This window comes from Physeter macrocephalus, chromosome 8, assembly GCF_002837175.3.
Source record: "Physeter macrocephalus isolate SW-GA chromosome 8, ASM283717v5, whole genome shotgun sequence".
Lineage (NCBI taxonomy): Eukaryota > Metazoa > Chordata > Mammalia > Artiodactyla > Physeteridae > Physeter > Physeter macrocephalus.
The window spans coordinates 50,700,013-50,727,072 of record NC_041221.1 but is presented as its reverse complement, the minus strand read 5'-3'; the positions used below and the strand labels follow the sequence as shown (position 1 = coordinate 50,727,072).

At 37.9% G+C, this 27,060-nt stretch overlaps 1 protein-coding gene across 1 annotated transcript in view; it reads left to right on the top strand.

Moving 5' to 3' along the window:
• PLCXD3 (phosphatidylinositol specific phospholipase C X domain containing 3) overlaps positions 1–14,169 on the top strand; it is a 203,189-nt gene extending 189,020 nt beyond the window's left edge. The window contains exon 3 of the mRNA XM_024127611.2: positions 14,016–14,169. Within this exon, the coding sequence (XP_023983379.1) occupies positions 14,016–14,169 (154 nt within the window). The remainder of the gene's footprint in view (positions 1–14,015) is intronic.
• The last annotated feature ends 12,891 nt before the right edge of the window (positions 14,170–27,060 follow it).

Here is a 27,060-nt window from a genome sequence, read left to right as displayed (position 1 = left end):
CTATCTCTTTAAGTTTACCAAAGGCTACCCTTGATTCCTACTTGGGTGAAAGTCCACTGATCACAGAATTTCTTGCCATCTAAATTGAAGACTTGTAGTTGGGTTTCCCAAGAAATAGACTCTAAGGCTCTGAGATTTGTGTGCAGTTTTATTCCAGAGTTCCCTTGGGATCCATGCCTATGGGAGAGTGACAGGAATAGGATTGAGTAGAGGGAGGAGTTGGCTGTGATGCAGTCACAATAAAGGTCTTAGCCAAGCCTACAGGAAGCTCTGGAGCTGGGATGAACCTTCCAAGTTGTCCCACCTTGAGGCAAGTGCCTGTATACACTCCTTCCCAAAGATCAGTCATTGGATGCAGGTTGTCCCCAGAGAAGGTGTGTGACCTTGAGTGGTGTCACTAACTCTTTAGCTGAGGCCAATTCTCAGACAGAAACTCAGCTGAGAGCTGACAGCCAACAACACTCCTAGCACTCTTTGAGATGAGTGCTGTCAATCTGGAAGGGAAAATCTGGGCAGCTCTTCACAGCAGGCACTACACATCAATATAGAGAGTAACTTCTTCATAGAGTTACTTGCCTTCAAGTAATCTAAAAGTAGGAAAAATGAAGGTAGCTAACATTTATTTACTGTCTACTATGTACTAGGCACTTCAAGCATGAACACTAAGAATGGAGTAACAGCTATCATTTATTGAGTTATCACCACTCAAGTATTATGTTAAAATTTTATGCATGCTATTTCATTTAATCTCCACATTAATTCACTCTTTTTATTCTCTTTCACAAGTGAGGAAACTGAAGCTAGAAAAGTTTAAGTGACTTGCCTAAAGTTACACGAGTATTAGGGAGAGTACCAGGATTTGAACTCAGTCTGCTGCGAAGTCCTCTTTCTTAACCTCTATGTTACGCCACCTATCCATCTTGTATTGTTTTGTTTTAGTCTTGCAAAACCCTAGGATTTACATAGCATTATTATCCCCATTTTACAGTGAAAAACAACCTTCCCCAAAGTCACACATTATTAGTAACTCAAATAGGGCTCTGTCTAATTCTAAAGCTCTTATTCTTTCTAATGCCCCTGTATCAATTGTAGGCAGTCCATTAAAACTCAATAAATACTCACTTAACTTATGAATACTTAGACAGTAGTCTTTATTTAGCCTCATAAATATATAAGATTCCATGGAATATTTCCATTTGGAATTGGAATGTGTGCCAAGAAAGAGGCCAGCAGCTAGTTCATGAGGCCAAAAGAGGCTTCATGGACATCCTTGTCAAATGTTTTCATGCAACTCTATTCAGAGCAATTAAACAATTTCTATTTGTAACAATTCAGGTATTTCCAGAATTAGTCCTATAATTAAGGCAAGGGCCATGTCTGACTCACCCCTGTACCCACCCCAACAATTGCTACATGATTAGTACTCAATAAAATCTATTGAAAGTGGGAGAGAATATATGAACACGATGGGGACAAATAGTTCCCAGGATTTCACCATCAAGAATCTCTACAGATGGATGGATAAGGAAGATGTGGTATATATACAATGGAATACTACTAAGCCATAAAAAAGAATGAAATTTTTGCCATTTGCAACAACATGGATGGACTTGGAGGGTATTGTGCTAAGTGAGATAAGTCAGACAGAGAAAGACAAATACTGTATGATTTCACTTACATGTGGAACCTAAAAAATTTGACAAACTAGTGAATAAAACAAAAAAGAAGCAGATTCACAGATATAGAGAACAAACTAGTGGTTACCAGTGGGGAGAGGGAAGGGGAGAGGGGAAATATAGGGGTAGGGGAGTAAGAGGTACAAACTACTGTGTATAAAATAAGTACAAGGATATATAGTACAACACAGGGAATGTAACCAATATTTCATAATAACTATAAGTTTAGTATAAGCTTTAAAAACTGTGAATCACTTTATTGTATGCCTGTAACTTATATAATATTGTACAGAAACTATAATTCAGTTTAAACAAAGAACCTCTTACACCATTTTTCCTCACAAAGACCATCTTCTCTTAATACATGTATATTTTATAGGTAATAATTTATCTCTCCATTGTTAAAATTAAAAGCATGCAGATTTCCACTAGAACTTCCAATAAGCAACAGATGGTCAATACTAAACATGAACTGATAAAATGATTCTGCCCATGGTAAAGAAGAGCAGCATTTCAGTTAAATTGTGTGACCACAGTTCATGGGTGACTGATTTCTTTTGTGACTTTCAACATTATTACCTCTGCTATCCCGAGATCCAGGATCCCCAAGTCAGGAACAATTGAGAGTGAAGGGATAAACCTAGATAGTCCTTGACATGTTTTGTTCCAGGCAAAACCAGAAATGTTAAAACTTCCTTTCTGCACAGGTGAGCAACAGCTCTTTCTCTGCAAATGGAAATCTTTCCAAAGAGGAGAAAGGACAGGCAGGTGCCAGCAGATAGAAACTGTACGCTTTGAGTAAAGTAAATTGCTTCTGAGCTTTGAGTCCCCAGATTCCCGGAGCATTTGTTCTGAGTGAGGGGCTATTTGGTACTGAGGGAGAGACTGTGAGGTGAGAACACTTGATCCCACACAGAAGTGTTCATTATATTGAGACTCTACCCTTGAAAGAAAACCCACTGTCTGCCTCATTGGCAGTCTAAATCTTAATAATATACTGAAGGGTCTCTCTGTTTAGAATGTATGAAGCTTTCTTTCTTCCTTCTCTCCCTTAGAAAATCAGCAGACAGAATAGTCCCCGCACAGCCGGAGGCCCCATCGAGGGCTGACTGCTCATATTCTGTCTCCTGGCAGGGTTTATGGCTTATTCTGAAACAGGGGCTGAAGGGAATGATGGGCCTGAGGACACAGCACGTTTTATGAACTCTAAACACCATTCTTCTTGCAGTTTATATGATCTTATTTTAATTGAAAATGGATTTTTGACAGTTTTCTTCCTTGCCACAATGAAAAGGACTACTTTTGCCATCATCAAAGGAAACAGATGGCGTCTTTTGCTTTGATTTGCCTGCATTACTTTTTGTTAAACAAACACAAAGCTAAACTAAACTAACAAACTTCCAGGCATGAGAGGGAGGTGGGATTGTTCCCATGTCTTCTTGAGAACTTGGAATCTGTCCCTTTGAAAACTGAAGGCGGCTAGGATAGGGTGAAGGCGACGGTCAGTCAGTCCCCCGATATTCCTGGTGTGACAGTGGCTCTTGTGTCCTTATCTTGCGGCCCCCAGAGCATGTCAGCCCTCATGGCTGTGGCCGAGTTGTTATGAACAACCCCGACCTTACATCTGAATAGTACCCACATAGAGATCATCACCTTGTGCGGGGGTGTCTACCCCAAGTGTTGTCACACCTAATTTTCCAAATAGGAAAAATTGGGACTCACAGGGTTAATATAATTTATGCAAGATTATAAAACACAATAAAAGACATTACTATAGTCAGGGCCAGAACTGAAATTTCTCTCAACACCAATCCAGTTGACTTGATTGATAGTTTTTGTTTGTTTGTTGTTTGTTTTTTTGTTTTTGTTTTTACTTTACATAGTCTGTATTTTTTTAACATCTTTATTTGAGTATAATTGCTTTACAATGTTGTGTTAGTTTCTGCTGTATAACAAAGTGAATCAGCTATATGTATACTTATATCCCCATATCCTCTCCCTCTTGCGTCTCCCCCAGACCCTCCCTATCCCACCCCGCTAGGTGGTCACAAAGCACTGAGCTGATCTCCCTGTGCTATGTGGCTGCTTCCCACTAGCTATTTATTTTATATTTGGTAGTGTATATATGTCAATGCCACTCTCTTTGTCCCAGCTTACCCTTCCCCCTCCCGTGTCCTCAAGTCCATTCTCTATGTCTGCATCTTTATTCCTGTGTTGCCCCTAGGTTCTTCAGAACCTTTTTTTTTTTTTTTTTTTTAGATATCATATATATGTGTTAGCACACGATATTTGTTTTTCTCTTTCTGAGTTACTTCACTCTGTATGACGGACTCTAAGTCCATCCACCTCACTACAAATAACTCAATTTTGTTTCTTTTTATGGCTGAGTAATATTCCATTGTATATTGTGCTGCATCTTCTTTATCCATTCATCTGTCAATGGACACTTAGGGTGCTTCCATGTTCTGGCTATTGTAAATAGTACTGCAATGAACATTGTGGTACATGACTCTTTTTCAATTATGGTTTTCTCAGGGTATTTGTATGGAAACACAAAAGACCCCGAATAGCCAAAGCAATCTTGAGAAAGAAAAACGGAGCTGGAGGAATCAGACTCCCTGACTTCAGACTATACTACAAAGCTACAGTAATCAAAACAGTATGGTACTGGTACAAAAACAGAAATATAGATCAATGGAACAGGATAGAAAGCCCAGAAATAAACTCATGCACCTATAATCATCTTATCTTTGATAAAGGAGGCAAGAATATACAATGGAGAAAAGACAGCCTCTTCAATAAATGGTGCTTGTTGTTTGTTTTTAATAAATCTCTCTCTCCCCAACCAGAGGGTATGGACCAAGAGGGAAAGGGCTGGGTCTCTTTCTGAGCACCCCGGCATCCTCAGCACACAGAATAATATGTAGCACATAAGAGGTGCTTTATAAATATGCATTGAACAGATGTCTTTATCAAGCTGCAGATGGAGTTTGAACTTGATTTGAGCAGAGAATCTGGGAAGATTAAGGAGAGAGAGATTTCTTCCTTTCATGCCCACAGAGGGAAAAATTCAAATCAGCTATATGTTTAGTTGCAACTTTCATTTTTTTCTGTTTTACACCTAAATAGTTGTGGTGATTTAGTTCTGAAAGTACATAGTGCTTGTCATAGGAAGACTTGAGAGGACTTTAGTCTCTTATTCAAGAAAGCCCAAGTCCTCTAAAATCTCTAGAGTTGATTTTAGGGCATTTGTTTTGCAGATCATTCACATGACTTCATTCTTTCTCTGAGTGCAATCTTAGGGGAAAAAGTTTTTTTTTTCCAAAAATGAGTTATTTTTATCAGGCATAAATCAGATATGCTCCTTTCTAAACAGAAACAGGTTTAGCAAAAAATGCTAAGCCTTGTCTTCATGCAAGTTACAATCTCTGAGATACATCCATCTGTCTACCTGAAGTTATTTTGAAGCCCTTTCTGGGGTTTAAAACTACAGATGCAAAGGCCCTGCCTTTTATCAATCACTGTATGATTCAGTGAATGAAATGCCAACCTTTTGGGAAAGAGTTTCTTTTTGTTTCATCTTTCTCTCCTTTACATTTACAAGTGAAATTTCTAAGCCTTCAGAAATGGCCAGATTGACAGGAAATCACATTTTAAATATGTCAGACTTGAGTTGAATTAGTTGGTCCTGAGTGACTCAGTTGCCCAAGGGAAGAATTTAAATTTAAATTTTGCAGACCAGTGAAGCCTCCATTTCTCAGGAGAGGCGGGGTTTGAGAAAGGCACTAACAAGGCTTTGACATTTCACTGTAATCTTTATTTCCAAGGGCATCAGAGAGTTCTGTAAAAATTAATTTAATTTAAAGATTCTATTTTGTTCAACAAAGGAAACATTTCATTGAAAATTAAATATATTCAAATAAAATTCACTGAAAGATTCAAGTGTATTATTATCCACATTGTTCATTCATAACCACAAAATACAACAGTTTAGAGAATTTAGAGAAGTAGCATATATAAAATGCATTTGTTGTAAAAGTATTATATACACACACACACACTTGAATATGAATTTGACATGGGTTCCTAATAAATTTAATTCTAATTAAATGATAGGTAATTATAATTAATAACAAATTGATAGTAAATAAAGAAATCTGTTTAATTAAGTTTAATGTTAATAAACTTTATTCTTAGAAAGATGATGACTACTATTGTCGTTATTAACACAGACTCTCAGGACACTTTACGTATAATGCAGGAAAAGTCATTTTGCAAATTGACTGTTCAACATGGAAATTTGCGAGTAAGACCTGCCAAGTAGAGAAAAGTTAAAATCCTTCAAGTTAATTTTTAAAAGACTTTTGTTCAGCAAAATAGCAGTGAATTCACAAACTAAAATCTGTGGCAATAGCCACAGTGAGGAAAACTGAGCAGTCGTTCCATGAATTATGTTACTGCATGCACTTTTCTTCTAAAAATCAACCTTTTGTTTCTAAAAATAAAATCTATTTATTCAATACAAATTTATTGAGTACTCAGTCTATGCCAAGTGCTATGCTGAGCCTTTGGGCTCCAACAATGAGAAAACAGACAGTCTTTGTCCTCAAAGCCACTGCTGTCTAGATAGGAGGCAGGTGTTGATCAAACATGTAAATATAATTACAATTCTGACTAGTGTTTTGAAGAAGTGACATTTAAACTATCACCTGAAAGAAAAGTGAGTGAGTTGGTCAAGTGAAGGAGCAGGGAAGATGAGGTATTCTTGGTGAAAAAAAAAAAAAAACAGCGAACAAACAACAGCTCTTACAATGTTCTCTGAGGAAAATTAGGCTGGTCAAGATGAGCAAGACTGTGGATGTGGCTAGAATTCAGTGAGGGAGAGAGTGATCAGAGATGAAACTGGAGGAGCAGCTAGTAGCTGCTGTTCAGAGCCTATAGACCAGTTAAGAATTTTTCTCTTTATGCTAAAAGCAGTGAGGGGTGATTGAAGCATCCTAAGTAGGAGACTGACATGAATTAATAAGTCAGGGTCAGCACACTGAGGGTTACTGAACTCAGCACTTCCAATTCCCAAATCTTTTCCTTTAAATCTTTTCAAAATTGTTTCTCAAAACTAGAACATGAGAAGACCTCTGGCTCCCACATCGCTGCCCTCCTGTTGCTTCCTTGGAGGAAGGTTTTCTGATTCCTGTAGACGTGCCTGTTTCTCCTCTAAGAAGCCTGCAAACTGTTTGAAGATGTCTTTCCTCAGGAGAGCTCCATACTCCGGAGAAGGGCTTTGAGGTTTCATGTACCAAATTTTGGTTCTGGACCTGCTCTTTTGCTAACTTGTTAGAATCTATGATGGGAAAAGCATATTTGGACGTTTGCCCCAATTATGTGCCCCCCCCAAAAAACCCTTCCAAGGATACGTCCCTAAAGCTTCCTTGCCAAGTCTTGCCCTTATACACGAGGACATCTCCCCCACCCACTTTCTATCATTGATTGGAAATTGTGAAGGTTGGAAAGAAATCCCGCAGGCTCATTTTTACATCACAACTGTATTATGGCTGGGTGTTACCCTTAGAATTCCCTGCTGCCTTCCTTCTTTGAGACTCTGGAGCAGGGCATTGCCTGGGCTGTCACTCAGAGGATATTCAATACATTACCACTCACAGAGAGCCAGGCACTCATCTAAGCACTTTAATCCTCATTAATATGCTAATGTGATAGATGGTAAAACTGAGGCTTAGAGTGTTAACTAACTTGCTCATAATTAATGCTGGTGCTGAGACTTGAGCAGAAACAGTCTGGCTCCAGATTTGACACTAGTGCTAGGATTTTATTTAAATTTTTCTTTATCTTGAAATGATTCTCCTGGTAGTCAGTGAGGTCTTGCGAATAAACAGTCTAAATCCACACTGTAAATCCAGCATCTAATGAAAATGAGAGATTAAGAAAAAGAGGGGCATTTAAAAGACAACATTGCAGTATCTATTTAGTCTTATCTTTCTATGTGACTATAGGAGACCAAAGGAGACTATTCCATAAATAGATACTAAAATATTAATATACAAATTCAAAGAGAATTTAGTAATCTCTTCAGACTACATAATTTCACTAAGAAATATTTTCCTTCATAATATTAGTGAATGCTCTTCAAATTTCTGCTAGCAACTTTTTGGTTGTAAAGGTGGAACTAATATGAAAAAATGAACGAATGAATGAACAAATGAGGGCTTTTTAGGATCTCGTAGCAATCTGAGAACTTCCAAAGGGAACTTCCTAAGCTCTTTATTTATAAGTGAAGAGAATACAAGTTTCAGTGCCATTAGATGATAGACTTTGTATGGAATTAATATTAGATTCTTCATTGCATGGGAAAATCAAAGAACTCTTCTTTGGATGAAATCAACAGCAAACCTACGTGCATATAAAGGGAAGCTCTGACTTCACAGGTTGTCAAAGGAGGCGTTAACCATCTGGCCCAAACACCTTCCTGTTCCTCCCCTACTCCAGTCAGTCCCCCTAGTGTCCCCACACCTCCATGGCGCCTACTCTCTGGTCACCTTGTCTTTCCTAATCATGTCCTCTCTTTCATGCCCATATGCTTTTAAAAAAAAAAAAAACACTTTATTGAGGTCTGACATATAAAATGCTGTACATTTTTAATGTATACAACTCGATGAGTTTGGAGATAGGTATATACCCATGAAACCATCAGCATCAGGCTATAAATAAATCCATCACCTCCCAAAGTTTCCTCCTGCCCCCTTTATTATTTTTTTATGTGTGTGTGTGGTAAGAGCACTTAACATAGGATCTACCCTCTTAGCAAATCTTAGTATACAGTACAGTTTTGTTAGGAGGGCATTATGCTAAGCGAAATAAGCCAGACAGAGAAGGACAAATACTATGTGATCTCAGTTATATGTGGACTCAAAAACAGTCAAACTCGTAGAAGCAGAGAATAGAATGGTGTTCACAGGGGCTGGAGAGAGGGAGAAATGGGGAGGTGATGATTAACGTGTACAAAGTTTCTGTTATGCGAGATAAATAAGTTCTGGAGATCTACTATACAGCCCGTATTCTATTGGATGTGCTGTTCCCTTTTCTTGAAATGTTTTCTTCTTCTTTATCTAAAAAGTCTTGACCAAGCTCATATGTCACCTATTTTGTGACATGCTCCTTAAATTTCTCCATAATTTCTCCCAAGTGAAATAAATTATTTTACCTACATGCTCCCATAGAATCCTATGCCCATGCCTGTTGTGCCATATTGTATTGTCATGGTTGGTTCACATCCATTTTACTTGTTAGACTTTGAGACAGCTGAGACCAGGATTTCTAGGTAACATTTGAGTTCAATAAATGTGCTGTTTTCCTTTTGGGTCCCAGGGATTGTGGTGAGTACAGGGGGTATTTTGATGACTATGATATGATTTTTGTTTTTTGAAAAGTGTGCAGGTGCTGATAGAAATAGGCATGGAAGTGGAAAATCTGAATGCCATGTGCAGTGTGTAGTTACAGAACTGTGCTTAAGGAGATAAAGCATCAAGAAAAGAGTTCTTCACCCAGATTTGGACTTGAGGGATGGAGATGCTGCCTGGGCCAAGTCTTCAAGGGCAAGCAGAGATTAGACTAAGAAGGGTACTGAAAGAAAGATGGTATTTCATATAGAGAGAAGTCCTGAAAAAAAGAAAAAAGAGGCATGAAACCACAGGGTATGTTTGGGAGAAAACATAAGCATTTCAGTATTACTAGAGAAAAAATTAGCATGTAGGAAGTAGCAACCATTGCAGCTGAAGAGAGGTGTGTGTGGTGGATGCGTGAGGGAGGATGGAGGGACTCATATATACTGATCAAGAGCCTATGTATCTTGTAGGTGAGAGAAGCCTTCGCAGTGATCACGTAGAAGAATAATGCATTCGGTTGAAGGAAAGAGTGTTGTGACTGTAGTGTAGGAAAGGCACGAAAAAACAGTTTGGTGGCAGGGCTGTGGCAACGTTTCTTGGAGAGAGGTGAGGAAGGTCTGAACCCCAAAATGGCTCTAGGGAGCTACACCTAGAACGCTGTCTTCCACAGATACAGTATATCTTTGTTGAATGAGTGAATGGGTGATTTTTAAAAATTAAAGTTAAACCAGTTTTTCTTTTTAATTTTTTAAAAATTAAAAAAAAATTTTATATTGGAGTATGGTTGACTAACAATGTTGTACTAGTTTCAGGTGTACAGAAAAGTGATTCAGTTATACGTGTACATATATCCACTCATTTTTAGATTCTTTTCCCGTATAGGTCATTACAGAATATTGAGTAGGGCTCCCTGTGCTATAGAGTAGGTCTTTGTTAACCAGTTTGTCTTATACCATGAAAATTATTACACTGAGACAATACTTTATTACCACCAGAGGAGGCTTTTCAATTTACTCTAATTACCTAGTATAAAAATTGATTCTCAGGAGGGCAAATAAAAAATTTACTCTTTTTACGTAAAAAGCACAGGTATATACAAACAACTTATAAACATATTTAGAGTCTATTTGTGGTATTAAAATTTTATTGAGAAGGAGGATGAGGAGGGAAAAAATATTTTAAAAGGCTCCATAAGGGGGAAATAATTTTAAAAGTTTAAGAAATGCCACTCTAAATAATCATCGTAACTTCAGTAGCATTTGCTAGTTTTAATCCAGTATACTGAGTCTTTTTGTTTAACATAATTCTACTTAAATCTGAGTGTTTCATATTCAACTTGGTGTTTATTGTTTGTTTTGTCTTTGGTATCATACTGACTTTACAAAACTATATCTGATCAGAAAAAGAGAAATATTCCCATGACTCAGAGAAACGGCATTTAAATGTAAAAATCCTATTTCACCTGAGGCCTAAAAGCTATTCCAAAATGATATTTCATCAATCCTCAAAGCAATCTATTTTATAGTGAAACAGAGAAGAGCACTCATATTCTCCTAACATCTCTCCATGGGGATAACAATTAGTTGTTCTAAATACAGGCCCAAGAATTTCAGTCTTAGAGCAGTAGTGGACATCTGAGTATCTCTTTCTGTGATGGTCATGGTTCTAAAATGGCGGTTCTGTTGTTCAGGAGCCTCCCAAAACCTAGTACCATAGGGATCTGGTAAGCCAGCTACTTGGTTAAACTTAATACAGAGTCAGCACTGGCCTCAGCATCATGTTTCTCTACCCCACCTCTCACCTCTCAAGGTGAGTATATCTGCTAGAGAACTATTCTTCCCAGGAAATGCACTCGTTCTGATATTTTTTCCAAAGAGTGTCTGCTTTTTCTGATACAGAATACAGTGATACAGTGTCTGATACTATATTCACAACAGAGATATAACCATCTGCCCTAGCAATTCCAGAAGAGAAAGTAATGGAATTCAAACCCAAGTGGCTGCAGACACATTTCCACGACATCTATCTTTCTAATGAACTTGAATACACTTGTGTCTGTGCTCTAGGGATCCAGATTTTTCATTTCAAGATAGAATTCTCTTCTGAAGCTGTTGTTGTGAAGGCCAAATTTCTCCACCTGCGAGTCTATTTTCTGAAGGCAATGGACCTTTTAAATCGATGTTATGCTCTTTTAGAAGCACTTGTGTCCTCCTCTATCTGTATGCTGAAAAATGTGGATCAGAATTTTTAAGGTATTACCCACAGGATGAATGTAGTCCAAGGCAGTTGATTCAGTTTTGCCTGGATGGGTCAAGTTTGACTAGATACACTTTCTGAGGTCTGGAGAAAGACACACATATTACATTCTATATACTTCAACCTCACAAACCAAAAAAACATGGCTTTCTTTTCTCCTTTATTTTCATGACACTACATGCTCCTAATTTTCATCTTACTTCTATGCCTGCTTCTCTCTTTTTTAAATTGAATCAACTTTTCTGCCCACATTGTTGATTTTCAAATTTTCTCTTCTCATCCTTCTTTATACTATCTTCCCAGGTAATTTTATCCACTCTCATAGCTCTAACTATTCTTTCTATGTGATGACTTGACCAGCTCTATGTCCTAAATATCAGAACTGCACTTAACTGTGAATTAAGATCTCAACTCACGTGTCCCAAAGTCACCTCAAAGTCAACATGTCTCAGACTGAACTTAGCACATCCATGGAAAGCCTTCAGTGCTATCTTTCCAAGATTAGCGGATGATGCTCACCTGCCAGAATACCACTAGAAATCTAGGCATCATTCATGGCTTTTTTTCTCCCTCTCCATCTACATCCAATCCCACACCAGTCAAATGTTGTCATTTTATCTCCTCAGTTCCTTTCAAATATATCTCTTGAGGCCACTGAGATGTAAGCTACCATTATCTCTGGTCTGGCTTCCTTCCACAGCGCCCTAATTGTTAGCCCGGCTCCCAGTCTTGCTTTCTTCCATTCATTTGTTCACAATGAAGGCAGACCACTCTCTCTGAATCACAAGTCTAAACATATTATTTCCCTGGTTAACAGCTTTCAGCTGGTCTACATTTCCGAAAGCCTTCTATCATCCGGTTCCTTCTTATTTCTCCAACATTTTTAAGACTTCCTTAAATTTTGTAACTTCTCTGAGATTCTTAATTTCATCATTGTCTCTCTACCCACTCACTTCTCTCTCTCCCTCCATCTCATCCAGGAAACTAATGTCCACATGTATTTCCTCACTCTTTCATTGTTATTGCACTATCATCTCTCAGACCTCAGTTTATTTATCCCTTTTTCATGTCAATCTCCCTTCCTGCTCCCTTAAGTCATAGTGGTTTCTCTTCAATATGCTGTCATAGGATATTGCATCTTTACTAACATCTCCTGGATCTGTCTGCATGTCCTGCTCCTAAGCACGCCCTAGTCCTGTCAATGAATGAAGGAATGCTATTTCTTCTGTCTGAAAATGCACTGCATCTCCCTGTTCCCACCTTTCCCCAGCTAAATCTTCCTAATCCCTCAACATTCAGGGAGCGCTCTTCTGAAAAGTCTTTCCTGACTTTGCAAGCTAGGCTAGGTGACTCTCCACCACGCTGTCATGGTAATGAATCATCTTTTATAATTAAGTCAGATCATAACACTCTTCTGCTCAAGATCCTCCAAAGACTCCCCATTTCACTCAGAGTAAACCTCAAAACCCTTATAATAGCCTACAGTGCTCTACAGCATCTGCCTCCCTTTCCTTATTATTTCTCTAACTTCGTCTTTTAATACTTTCTTCTTTCTTTTGCCACATTTAGGCATGCTACCCCCTCAGGGCCATGGCAGGAACTGAAATGCTTTCCCTAGCTTTCTACATGACAACTCCCTTGTCTCCTTCAAACCCTCGCACAAATGTCTGCTTGTCCGTGGACCTGCATTAGCACCTATTTTAAGTTGCAATCTGCTCCACATCTCTCTATCTATGCACTCCAAATCCTCCTTTTTTTTTTTGCTGTGTTTTAATAGCACTTATTCCTTCCTATCAAGTGATATAATTATGATTATTAGTCATCGTTTGTCTTTCCTTATTAGACTGTAAGCTCCACACAGGTGGGTATTTGTATCTACTTTGTTCACTCAGGTTTTCCAAGTGCCTTCAAGGGTGTCTGGAATAGAAGGGGTGATCAGTAAATATGTTTAAAGGATGAGCATTGATTGTGCTATACAGTATTAAAATTTTCTTCCCTGTCCACCTGCCTGCCACCAAACCATGCACTTGTCAAATGCAGGGAGTTTTGCCCTTACATGTATTTACAATATCCAGCATATCTGCTGAAAATAGTGGGTTCATAATAAATGTTTGCTAAGTGCACGTATGCATCTCCGACATCACTACCCCATAGCTTTGCAGGGTTTGCAATCACACCACACCAAACTAGGATATGAGTGCAAGAATGATGTTTTCTTAGTGGAGAAGCTTCTCTATAAATTCTCATGGCATCTGAGATCTCCAAAGATGGAGTCCAATGTGGACCAAGGTAGTGACTACAGCCATCCTTCCATATCCTAGGGTTCCGTATCCATAAAACTGATCCCGGGTTGTTTGAATTCACGGATGCAGAAACCGCGGATGAGAAGGGATGACTTTACTACTTCATTTTATATAAGACACTTGAGCATCCACAGACTTTGGTATCTGTGGGGATTCCTGGAACCAATCCCTCGTGGATTCCAGGGATGGCTGTATTTCTCCTGCAGAGTCACTTCAGAGGTTAAGAATTTACCATTGTCCATTTGGCTTTTTTCTCCATTCTGTATCTGTAATTGGGGCATTTATTTTAATAAGTTAGAAAACCAAAGGAAGTCCTGGGAATTGTGAGCTCGAAAAATAATATCTTTCCTTCTGTGATTTCTCTTTTTTCTTTCCTTTCTCAGAGCTCTTCCTGCCATGATGCAGTGGGTCCGCACGCAGAAGCCAGGAGAGAGTGGCATCAATATTGTCACTGCCGATTTCGTAGAACTTGGTGATTTCATCAGCACTGTCATAAAGCTCAACTATGTCTTTGATGAAGGGGAAGCCAACACTTGATAGTACCATTTGGAGTGCCAGTGAATAAGATAGAGAAAACTCACTGTATTAGGCATATTATCTATAAACACTCTGATTTTCCTATTCCACTGAGTCTCTGAGGGAATAAGGGCTGAAAGTGGGTGGGAAAAGGGGGAAACCATTTCTTCAGTGATTATTATCATACTCTTCATTACTATAAATATTTCATTTCCCATTTGATGAGCAAAACCTACTTCTAGTGTTAGGAATAAAAAAAAGACTAGTAAATTTCATTTCTCAGAATTAGTTTTTGTAACTTTTGAGTGTTTACTTGATTGTGTTTCTGATTTCAACCTAGGGCTCCTACACTGTGTATCCTTTAAATGAACCTTTCTTTCTCGCTCGCTCTTTTTAATCAGATGCTGTATGGGACTAAAAAATAATTAAATGCCCAACATAACGTGTATTATCAATACATTGTTGTACTGAAACCTACTTGTTTTGTGGGACCTGGTATAATATTCTGTAGTCTGCAATCTCACTAACTTTGGGTCATAAACAAGATGCATCAAATCAGTTTCCCTGCATAAGTAATATTGGTGGCCATAATCAGTAATTTTCGTGTTACATAAAAACAATAATGTTTCACAGTATTTCTATTTAAGGCAGCTATAACTATAGAGTAAAAACTTTTGTGGAAGAATTCTTAGTGCCAACTCCATAGTGAAAAATGGGAGTGGGGGAAGAGATGGATGTCATTTTAATTCAGAAATCTCTTAAATAATATTGTCCTACAAATGCTCAGTAAATGAAAAATTATGATAAGTGTTGTTAAAATCAGAAAACTCTGAAAAGAACTCCTATAAAAGTTCTTCTAACAATTATCTTGACTGAAAAAATAAAAAGAAGAAAAGAAAGAAATGAAAGATTGAGCAAACTTTCCTAACAAATTGAGATTTCCAACTATGTCATTCTAAATCCCAGATTTTGAGGAATATATTCTGAGAACCTTCAATCTGAGTTTTTTTACTTGAAGTTGAGGAAAATGGAAGGGTGGCAGAGTGAATTAGAGCAATGTTTTTGAAACTATGACCGTGAACTCGCAAGGATCCATGAAACATTTTTAGGAGATTCTTAAATACATGTGATTTGGGCAGACTTATTGAAAATCACTTCTGTGTCCCACCCCAGGGTCAAGTTTGAGGCAGAGGCCAAAGTTTCACAGAAAGTTTCTGCCATCCACCATTTGATAGTCCAGGTGTATGAGGAAGAAAAATGGTAATGCAACTTTGAGCATTGCTTCCGCCTTGGTGTCTTTGTGATTTTTGACAGCTCTAAACAATCTTAAAAGAGCATGATAACCCTTACCAATATGCCTCACAGGAATATTGTGAGGCATTTATAAAAATCTATAAAATTTGCTGAATTCGTACAATTCTGAATTATTTTATCTTCATGTTTAGAAATAATCTCACCTCAATAGTTTCCTGGGAAAACACAGTCCATGTAAAGTGGGGCCATAGAGAAATAAAAGCATGCTCTCAGCTTTCAATAAATTTAGATGTATGACATGTGGTTTAATCTCTGAGTCCTAGGTAAGGCATTTGATTCCAAGGTTATGCACGTCAAAATTATAAATAATCAAGAGTTGATTAAAAGATTATAAATACTCACTATCAGAAAATAGTGCTTATTAGCAACTGTGAGGAAGGAAGAGAAATTGTTTATATTGAAGAGAACATTTATGAGAAGTGTGCAGGTGTGTGTGGCTGACCAAGTAGCATGCATATACACACAACAGATATGATCTCCATTCCAATTGTGTGTATATGTCTCAACAGACAAAATATATCAATATATACCCACTCTTGTGCAGGCAGACAGATACAAATACACACAAACACACACAGTCGTGGAGAGACACAGTGAAATTCTTCTTTTCAAGTGAAAACTTAGGTAATATTAAATAATTTAATTTTAGGACCAAAACCCTTAACAATGTATGAAAAAGAGTTGATGAGATTTTTGAAAGTAGAGTAGCTGATCATATTCAAATATTTTTGTAAAAATAGATATTAATTATCTACAAATATAATTTTCTTTCTGCTTTCCCTCCCCTTGTAGTTTTATTGTCTTTCTATCTCTCTTACCTGCTCTTTATATGCAATTGAATATGAATCCTTTCTACAGGACTATAGCTTATTGAAATTTATGTCCTGTGAAGTTGTTTCTTGGGGAGGTTTTCTCTGACTATTCATTATTCAGCCCTCAGGAGGATCTTTAGCCAATGACACTTGCAATGACACAAGGATTTAACTTATACAAGTATGGGAAAACAGATCTTTCAACATATTCAATACTAATGAAAAATGAAGAAAATATAGAGGTAACTATGTTGTATTTTCTTGAACTTAGATGCTTTCTTATGTTTGCTTAGAATTAGCTTTGTCATATCTGTCATTTGGGTGCTGGAAAAAAACAAACATGCTGAAGCATTAGATTAATTGTGCAGTTTCTCAGTTGGAGAAAGCTTTTATTTGCTATTAATGATATGCACATAGAGACCCTGTTTGACAAAAGACACTTCCAAGCCAACGTTTGGTGTCCATGTGGATATACATTATCTGTGTAACAGGCCCTGGGAATAAATGGACTTGCCTTAATTTCTAAAGGAGGGAACAGGCAGAGGTGAGCCACGCATCCTCCACTAGAGGAAGAGTTCACTAGAAGGGATTCCTTTGAGAGGGGAGTGGAGAGAAAATGGCTTTGACTCTCTTCTGCCCATTGGCCCTGCTCTGGGACACACTTACGGAGCAGGCTGTAGGCCTTAAATAAAGAGGTAGGGGGTGAGGACTAGTGGTAGGCAATCAGAGCTTACTATCAGCCTAAGCTCCTTTGTCTTAGCTGGGCATTGAGTTTCCAGAGAGTTAGAGCACAAAGGCTACAAACAGACCCCCAAATGGTAGGAGATACATCTTGGTGCATTTTTTTGTTTTGCTTATTTCTTAAGACTTTTCCATCACAAGTCCTGCAAGGCAAAGAAAACAGAAACAAAATCCAACTTTTACCCAATCTACAGCAGGAAATCAGAGGAGTGAGTGGCTGAGATGAGGGAAAATATACAAAGAGTATCATTTTTTGGTTTGCTTTCCTGTCTGTAATTTCAAAGGACCAATATTTAGATACTCCTGCCATTATTCTTTATGTCTCCCTTATTACTACACAATCATATGAATGCAGAGAATGAGGAGGCATCTTTTAAAAGCCTTAGGATATTCTATATGGTGACCTCAATATTCGCTTTCAGCCATACTGGGAAAACTCACTTTTCATGGAGTGCCACCTAACAATGAATGTATTAGAGCATAAGGTGTTTGGTATGTATGCACCTGTGTGTGTACACACGTACTCACACAAACACACAGCATGCACATCTCACACATTTTTCAAGCTGAAACTGCACTCTAATCACTCAACCTGATTCTATTGCCATTTTAACTCTTAAAATTAATATCGCCTACGTAAGTAGGAACAAACATAATTCAAATATTTAAATATTTAAGAGGAGAAAAATCACTAGAAAACCAATGAAAAATGAGACCGTCATAAATAAGAAATGCCTAACAGTAACAGTCTAACTGCACTGTCAATTACACTTCAAGCTGGAGAATCAAAGATGGACTTAAATATAAATCACAAACAGACAGACATGCATCTTCGTTTAATGTTGTTTTAAGTTCTTTGAGTTCTAACATGTTTTAGCCAAGGTTACCCATGCAGGACCTCCCCTGTTAGGATTCCAAACTGGAAGTTTGGAAGTCTCAGGAAATGTATGTTTTCATGACTTTTTCAGTTCTACAATTTTAATGATCCAATGACACAATCTTCTGACCTTTGGTTGCTAGTCGAAATGAGAGCTCCACAGGTAGAGTGCTCGCTTTTTGAATTGCTAATAGAAAATAATGCATAGTGTCCCTCAGGATATGTTAAACAAGGTTTTTAAAAGTATTTTATTTTATAGCACTTTAGTCTTTTCAACTAGATTTCACTGACACAATGGTGTAAACACTGTATTTGCCATAACTTATTGGTGGCTCCTGTGTTACATAGTTTTAAATAATGCTCTAAATTATGTTTTCCCAATGACAGCGATAAAGTGTTCTGTAGAATTTGTAAAACGTGTTGATTAAGTCAGTTGAAAACTGTGCAATTTTTATTTCATTTGTGATAGTCTTTTGTAGGTATTAGTCCTAAATGTGTACTTGTATGAGCCAGAAGTATGTGCTTGTATGTGGTATGTGTGTGTTAAGTATACTGTATCTTATACAAAATCAAACTTATCCTAAAGAAAAAGGGCACATTATGACCAGCCTTAATTCATTGACATTTTTGTTATTGTTGCAATTTGGGATTAAAATTTTCAAAGAAATTATATTTTTGTTAAAAATGGCCTTTTGTTTTTTAATCACATGAGAAATGTGCTTTAGCACTTATTTGAGTTCCCACAAGCAAACAGTCCAGCTTGTGGAACACAAATGCTCTTTAAGTTTCAAACATCAATTAATTTATTAACTTCAGTAATATGCAAAGAAACTAAATTCAGATTCATTTCCATCAACAACAGAACCAGTGCATTCCTAAAGCTGTTCTTCCAAATATGGAACTCATTTTGTTTATAAGGATAAGTTTTCCATAAAAAATTGTTTCTCCAAACCATTACTTTTTAAAAAATTGGATCTTCTCAAGTGAGATGAACTGCCTTGGCCCTGTGAGAGTCACTAAAGACCCATCAACATTAGGTGGTACCCTTTGCAAAAAAACAGGATGCAACACTCTTAAATTTTTGCTATCTGCCTATGTGCAGTCTAGCAATAAAAAACTAAGTACTAATTTGAGGATCTGCACAGGTGGTCATGTTCAAAGCAAAACTCTGTAACCTTTGGGCCTGGGATCTTGGTATGGAATATTAACCAATCTTCTTTCCTCTGTTTCTCCATCTTCAATTATTTTTGTCCCATATTTAAGGTTGCTAGATAGAATACAGGACACCCAGTGAAATTCAAATTTCAGATACATATGAATATTTTTAATATAAGTATTTTCCCAATATTTCATGAGATGTACTTATACAAAAAAATTATTCATTGTTTATCTGAAATTCACATTTAACTGGTTGTGTCTGTATTTTTTTCTAATCTGGCATCCCTATCCATCCTGACTTTCTACTTTTTTCATCAGGGCTACCTATAGGGGGTAAAATCCTACCTCTTTCTACACTCCTGTGTTAAGATACTTCATGAAAATCAATAGTCCTAATACCCTTCATGAAGGAAAATATTGGCCCATGCCAAGTCCTACAAATGCATTATGAAGGACTAACTCAAATATAGGAGGAATAATGAGATAAGAACTTTTATAAGATTAATGCCACATTCACTGGCCTGTTGTGAGATCCAAGTCTCGCTTCGCCTGCCCCCCCTTAATCCCTTAAGTAACATTCCCCAATAATTGGGACAACCAGTAACACACCCAGACATTTAAAATGACCCTGGAGTATAGTAGCACCTTCCAACCCATACCAGGACCTCTTTTATAATTTATTATCTTTTTCTTTCAGAGAGGTAACAAACTAATCCATTACTTTTCTCATTAACATCTTACCACAAATTATTTTTATCAGATTAGAACTGGTCTCCTATGGAACTTTAGAAAATTTGACATAGAAAGGAACTCTCTTGACTGCCTGAGGAAGAGAGAAGAGTCTGAGGTATGGACACAGCTCTGTCGGTGCCTACTCGGGCAGCAGGTGGGAGATAGAATGTAGTGCCTGACAATGAAGGCAGCACCTGACAGAGACGCTCGCCAAAGCAGATTATAACAACCAGCACTTTTTCTGAGGAAACCCAACACGTCCCAGAGTAAGAACAGTGGGATCTAAGGCCAGTTTCTAGAACACTTTTCAGAGAGTAGAACCAGGTCGGCATTCCTAAAATAGAGTTTTCGAATACTGTTGTATCCAATGGTGAATCCTTGGCAGAGTCCGAATGTGGATGGAGTTTCAGAACATTTGGATAGCTACCTCCTCTCTTGAAATTTGCATACGTGATAAGAAAATCCAAATCCCTTAATGTAACATTTCCATCTCATGGCCCCTGCTGTCACACATTTGTGTTGATTTGCTTCATGTCTATAGGATGGGAATTTGCAGAGCTGGTGACATTTCCTTCATTAGACACTAGAAATTCACCAGAGGGAGACAGATCTGTGCCTTCTCTTTTTAGGATCTGGTCATTGATACTTTAATAAATGTGGTGTAAAGAAAATACATGCCTACAGTTCTGTTTAGCAAATGTGAAATTTTTTTGATAAGATCGTGTTCTTAATGTTTAAAAAAGTTTCTTTGTATCCAGTGAAAAGCTTAATAAAGTCCTGATACCAGTTGTCTTAATTTTTTTATTTCATATTCATCAGTGCTTCATGATAGCCCCAAACTGGATCTCTTAAATAGGACACGACTCAGAGCAACAGGAAATATCATTCTTTTTTTAAAAATATAAATCACCATATTAGGATTTCCTCTGTGAAAGAATATAGTATTCTCCACCAATAAAGACAATGCCATGAGTGCTTCCATTACATCAAAGTTAGGTATCTCCGAAGTCTGATGCTTTTAGCTTCTGATACTGCCACAAAGGTCAATATCAGTATAGCAATACCATGTTAATATAGTATATTAATATTATAAAACACCATCTTGAGGTTAAAAGCTTAATGTGAAATCTACTTCTGCTGAACCTCCACTATGTCCAATGCGTGAAACATTATGTCAGAAGTGAAATTGTATTTCACAAATAAACCCTACTTGTTGGGTTCAAATCAGTCTTAAAACAAAACTTAAGCATTGTAATAGTGTTATAAAAACCCAGCAAAAAAATGTGTTCCAAGATTATTTTTGAGGTTGAATTTGGACATAAGTCCCCCAAAAGGCTCTGCTTGTTATATACACTAGTAGGTTCATGACATTAGAGGATTTCTATTTATAAAGCTGTAATGATTTCTACATTTACGAAATAATATATATCTGCAAATAATATTCCACGTAAGTATATCTTTGACCTTAACATAACACTGCTATAGTTTTATCACAGCCATTATTTATTTATTCAGTAATTCAGCAATTATTTGCCAAATGCCTACTATACAGCAGGTCCCCTGCTAAGCACTACAGAGCATTTCTAAGATGTTCTTTAGGACAATGGATAAGTACATCTCAGGTAGTTTATCATTAAAAATAGCAGGTGGCATCATTTTGTGCTCTAAACAAACAAATATAAATTCATTCTCAATGATCTTTTCGAAGAAATATCCCCAGATAGTAAAACTGTTTGAACACAGTTGTTCCTGAAAACCTGAGAAGAAAGGGACAATTTCTACAGTAAGTATAATGGGAAATAGGTTGGTCATATCATGAAGAGTGGATCCCCCCTCTCCCCCGCCACGATCCCTGTCACCATGCATAGGATGCTGTGTATGAGCTTGGGTGCCATATTCTATCCATAGCTCCAAAACAGCAAAAACAGAGGCTCCATCCCTTCTCTTTGCTCCCCTCACTTCCAGAGCTTCAGATGAAACTGCTTTTTCTCGCCAGCAGAGGCTGACCTCCTAAAGTAAAGCAGACCCCATAAAGAAGTGTCTCCCTCCCACGGGGTAAAGATGGTGATACCTCCTAGATCAAAGGAGTCCACATATCAGCTGGCTTTGGAGGAAATATTTCTTTCTTAGTGGAAAGTAATATTGTGGTACGATGGAGCATTTCAACGTTGGATGTCAACAGGTGGTTTAATATTTGTCCATCATAATGACCGCCCTGTATTAAGTGGCAAGACATGAACCTAAATGTAACTGGGCGTCTTCTACCATGTTCATCTTTCAGTCCTGTGGATAGAAATATTCCTGGAAGCATCTGGAGCTTTGGGCAACGGTGAACCACATTAAATTCTAGACAGTGGGATTTAGTGCCCTGAGTACGAAGCAAAGGAGGGCGGCGGAGAACTCCAGTGCTGGCAGCTCTAAGCTTTCCTTGGCAGAACGTTTATCCTCTGCTCGCACTTTTTCCCTCAGAGGAACATGTAAGCTTGACCGCTTGGGGTTTTACTGAGAAATAATGAAGGAAAAAGTCTCTTGCCTCAACACAACTGCTCAGCTATTATTAAACTGTACGCTTTCATTATGGAAAAAGAAAAATGTGCCTGCAGACTGGTTTCTATTTTGGCATGGGGAAAAGGCAGAAAATATTAATTTTGAACCACTAATTCTTTTCTCATTGGACTAAAAGGTTATGAATCTTTGATTTAAATCTCTGATTTAGAGGCACATCTTCACTGCTTTTGTATTCCCAAGGCATAGCAGTTATTAAAACAGTTTGGAAACAATGAAATGAAGTTGTGACAGGTTATGACCCAATCGAGTGGTAGACAAGTACTTGATCAGGGCTGTGCGTGTGCGGAACACAGTCGGACGCTGATGAGTGTTCCGAAAAGCACCAGCAGTATCCTCCACCTCTTGCATTCCTTGGAGAAGTATTGACAATATTGGGAGAATTTAGGGGAAAATACACTGTGTGGTTTTCTCTTCAAACACTAAGGCCTCTTCTCTTAGCTGTAAAGTCAACTCTAAATCTTTGTGAAGAATATGCACCCAGGGGAACTTGCGTTAAGATGCATCGATTTAAAAGCAGCTGAGAAAGGGTACGAGAGGGGATTCCATTTTGAGCTTCAACAAATCTCTTGTTAAATTTTCCCATCCCTCATCCTCTTGCAGATACAAGTGGGGTTTGCGTGAATACACTAACTAAAATTCCACAGGCTGCTGTTTCCACACAAGAGCTCTGCTCACACACCCTTTGGGAAGACTGTCCCCTTCACCACACTTCCCTGCATCCCCAGAAGATGTTTTCTGTGCCGAGTAAAACTCCATGGCCTCTGGCTACTGGCTGCTGCTGCACTCTCATCTCAATGCCCCCTGTGGTCTCCAGTCATTGCCCTTTCTCCACCAGAACGAGCAACCTGCCCAGTTGGCACTGCTTACCCCCAGCTGAGCATCACTCCAGAGGTAAAGTCCTCAGGTGCCAAAGGGATGAGTGGTCTACTGCCAAGTGAACAGAGGTGAGGAAATACTTCTCTCTTTATGTTATATTCTTGTGTCCCAAAATAATTAATTATAACCAAGATCAGAGGCAAAGAGCTTATTCAACTCCCTCCCTCTCTCTTTCTCTCTCTGTTATGGGCTTGGGACAGAAATCAATTCCAGAGACAGCCACCATGCCATTCCGAAAATCACTGCTCCCCTCTGAGGACCAAGGCTTTTTTGCTGGTCAAATTTATCTTCCTGGTTTTTCCTTCTCTCAAGAAATTATCCTAGGGATTTCCTTAGTTCTTATACAATAGGCCTCTGATAGACCCACCCTCCCAATTCTGTTATTTAGTTTCATTCTAGGACGCCAGATGCATGTGGCGTAAGAAGACCAGCAGCTCCTGCCCGTAGCCATCTCCACAAGATGGGCAAATGAGCAAACTGGGTGAGGGACTTTGTGTACCGGTACCTAGCTTCTTCTTACTGGGATTCCTCCTTCCCCTGTCCACCGCAAAGAAAACTTATTCCCTCACAAACAAGCTGATGAACTTATTCACAATGAAGTATTGATATTAACAGGGCTTAAAATAGTGGTTTTCAAACATTTTTTACTTTAAAGACACATTTACAGAAAGGCTAAACTCACAAAACAGCATATTACAGATGGCTTTCATAATGGAAAGGCCAATGGCTCTGTGTCCCCCTTCTATGAGTTCTCCTGGGTATTCCTACAGAAATTCCTAGGACTCCCCTGAGCTGCACTTCTCAAACTTTATTATGCCTACAATTACCAGAATCTTAATAAAATGCAGATTCTGATTCAGGAAAAGGGGGATGGAGCCCCAGATTCTGACTTTCAAACAAGCTCCCAAATGATGCTGCTCCTCCTATGGCAGGTATCCCACTTTGAGTAGCCAGGCTATGGAGCCCAACTTTAGAACAACTGCTAAGTCTTGACTTTTCCATGAGATTTACTTGGGGGGGAAGGGTAAATGACCAAATCTTTAACTACAAAACAAACAGTTTGAGTGGAGGAATTATTATAGGAAAGAAGAAAACCAAGCCTCTTCAACCTAAAGCCACCAGTAACTACTTGTGGTCTGATGAAGTCAGGTTTATTTACCCATCGCAGTAAGAGAGACCACGCGGAAGATGAAACATGGATTATCTCACCAAACTAAGGAAAACAGAGTTGTTACAGAGTTCTGTGCAGGAGTGGACTTTAAATGAAATTTAAGTCTATTATGATAGGCTCAAAGCATAGTAAGGCTGTGTAAAGGGTCTGGGCTGAAAAACAAGCCTAATGTCTTGGCCCTTCAAAGTTAAGATAGCTGAGGAAGGCTGTGTGCAGAAACCCTGGATCTGAATTTCTGCTCCCAGGTTGTGAATTGAAGCTGATTTCCTGTATCAAAGTGACTTAGATCCTGCATGCATGAATGGGATGTTTCATTCTTACTGATAGAATTTCCAATAGCCTTCGTTACTCAAGAAGGGGGTTATTATGACACTTTAGAGCTGCAGTGTGTCCTTGAGAGAAATATTTCCTGTTAACTTTGAAGAGCTGACTTTATCTATGCCTGTTATTCCAGCCTAATGAATGGCCAGGCAGATTTTACTTTCTTAGTCCAAGCCATTTTTTTACTTTCTCAGTTAGTAAGTGAAAGAAATACAACCCAAATTAATTTAAGCCAAAAGAAAAAAAAAGAGGGTACTTTTCAGGCTAATTGAAACTGAAAAAGAAGTAGCTTTGGGGATAACTGTATCTGTGCTCTCACACAATATCATTAGGGCTTGATTTTTCTCCATCTCTCAGTTTTACTTGCCTCTGCATTGACTACATTTAAGTAGGGTTTTTTCACACTAAGATGATCAAAGAGAATTTCTTTTTCTCAATAATTTGAACTGAAATAAAATTTTGAGTCTCATTGGTCTGAGTTGGGCTTCACGTCAAGTTCCCAATTGTGAGAATGGATGGAGAATGGGGAAATGGTGGCTTACAAGGAAAATTGAAGTTCTGGACTAGAAGATGTGAGAACTTGCTCTAGCCAAATACAAATGCAGATGTCCTTTACAGACTTTCCCAATAACCTGAAATCATGTCCTGTAGGGGACACTGCTTTCCTTTCTTTATTCAAAATGTTGGCCTTTATTGCTTTGACTTCAGTCTGAATGACAGAGATGAGAGAGTAAAAATTAATGCTAAGTAGATTTTTAACTTTTATGTTTTGGGGTCTTCTTTTAAATCTTTTTTATCATAAATAATTTCAAACTTACAGAAAAGTTGCCAAATAATGGAGAAAACTTCCACATATACTTTCCTCGGAGTCATTTGTCGATTAATATTTTTTCAATGTTCTAAAAATAGTGTGTTTTAAAGTATTATTCACATTCCAGAAGCAATTAAGATGTCATAACTGAAAACTTTAAAAATCTATATCCTTGGGTGACCTCATAGAATGAGTTTTGGAGTGTTCCTTCCTCTGCAATTTTTTGGAAGAATTTGAGAAGGATGGGTGTTAGCTCTTCTCTAAATGTTTGGTAGAATTCAACTGTGAAGCCATCTGGTCCTGGACTTTTGTTTGTTGGAAGACTTTTAATCACAGTTTGAATTTCATTACTTGTGATTGGTCTGTTCATATTTTCTATTTCTTCCTGGTTCAGTCTTGGAAGGTTATACCTTTCTAAGAATTTGTCCATTTCTTCCAGGTGGTCCATTTTATTGGCATAGGGTTGCTTGTAGTAGTCTCTAAGGATGCTTTCTATTTCTGCAGTGTCTGTGGTAACTTCTCCTTTTTGATTTCTAATTTCATTGATTTGAGTCCCCTCCCTCTTTTTCTTGATGAGCCTGGCTAATTGTTTCTCAATTTTGTTTATCTTCTCAAAGAACCACCTTTTAGTTTTACTGATCTTTGCTATTGTTTTCTTTGTTTCCATTTCATTTATTTCTGCCCTGATCTTTATGATTTCTTTCCCTCTACTAACTTTGGGTTTTGTTTGTTCTTCTTTCTCTAGTTCCTTTAGGTGTAAGTTTAGATTGTTTATTTGAGACTATAAACTTCCCTCTTAGAACTGCTTTTGCTGCATCCCATAGCTTTTGGATGGCCGTGTTTTCATTGTAATTTGTCTCTAGGTATTTTTTTATTTCCTCTTTGATTTCTTCAGTGATCTCTTGGTTATTTAGTAACATATTGTTTAGCCTCCATGTGTTTGTGGTTTTTACGGGGTTTTTTTCCCTGTAGTTGATCTAATCTCATAGCGTTGTGGTCAGAAAAGGTGCTTGATATGATTTCAATATTCTTAAATTTACTGAAGCTTGATTTGTGGCCTAAGATGTGATCTATCCTGGAGAATGGTCTGTGTGCACTTGAGAAGAAAGTGTAGTCTGCTGGTTTTGGTGGAATGTCCTATAAATATCAATTAAATTCACCTTGTCTATTGTGTCATTTAAAGCTTGTGTTTCCTTGTTAATTTTCACTGGATGATCCATCCATTGGTGTAAGTGAGATGTTAAAGTCCCCCACTATTATTGTGTTACTGTCGATTTCCTCTTTTATAGCTGTTAGCTGTATGCTTTATAGCTGAAGTGCTCCTATGTTGGGTGTATATATATTTATAATTGTTGTATTTTTTTCTTTGATTGATCCCTTGAGCATTATGTAGTGTCCTTCCTTGTCTCTTGTAACATTTCTTTATTTTAAAGTCTATTTTATCTGATATGAGTATTGCTACTCCAGCTTTCTTTTGATTTCCATTTGCATGGAATATCTTTTTCCATCCCCTCACTTTCAGTCTGTATGT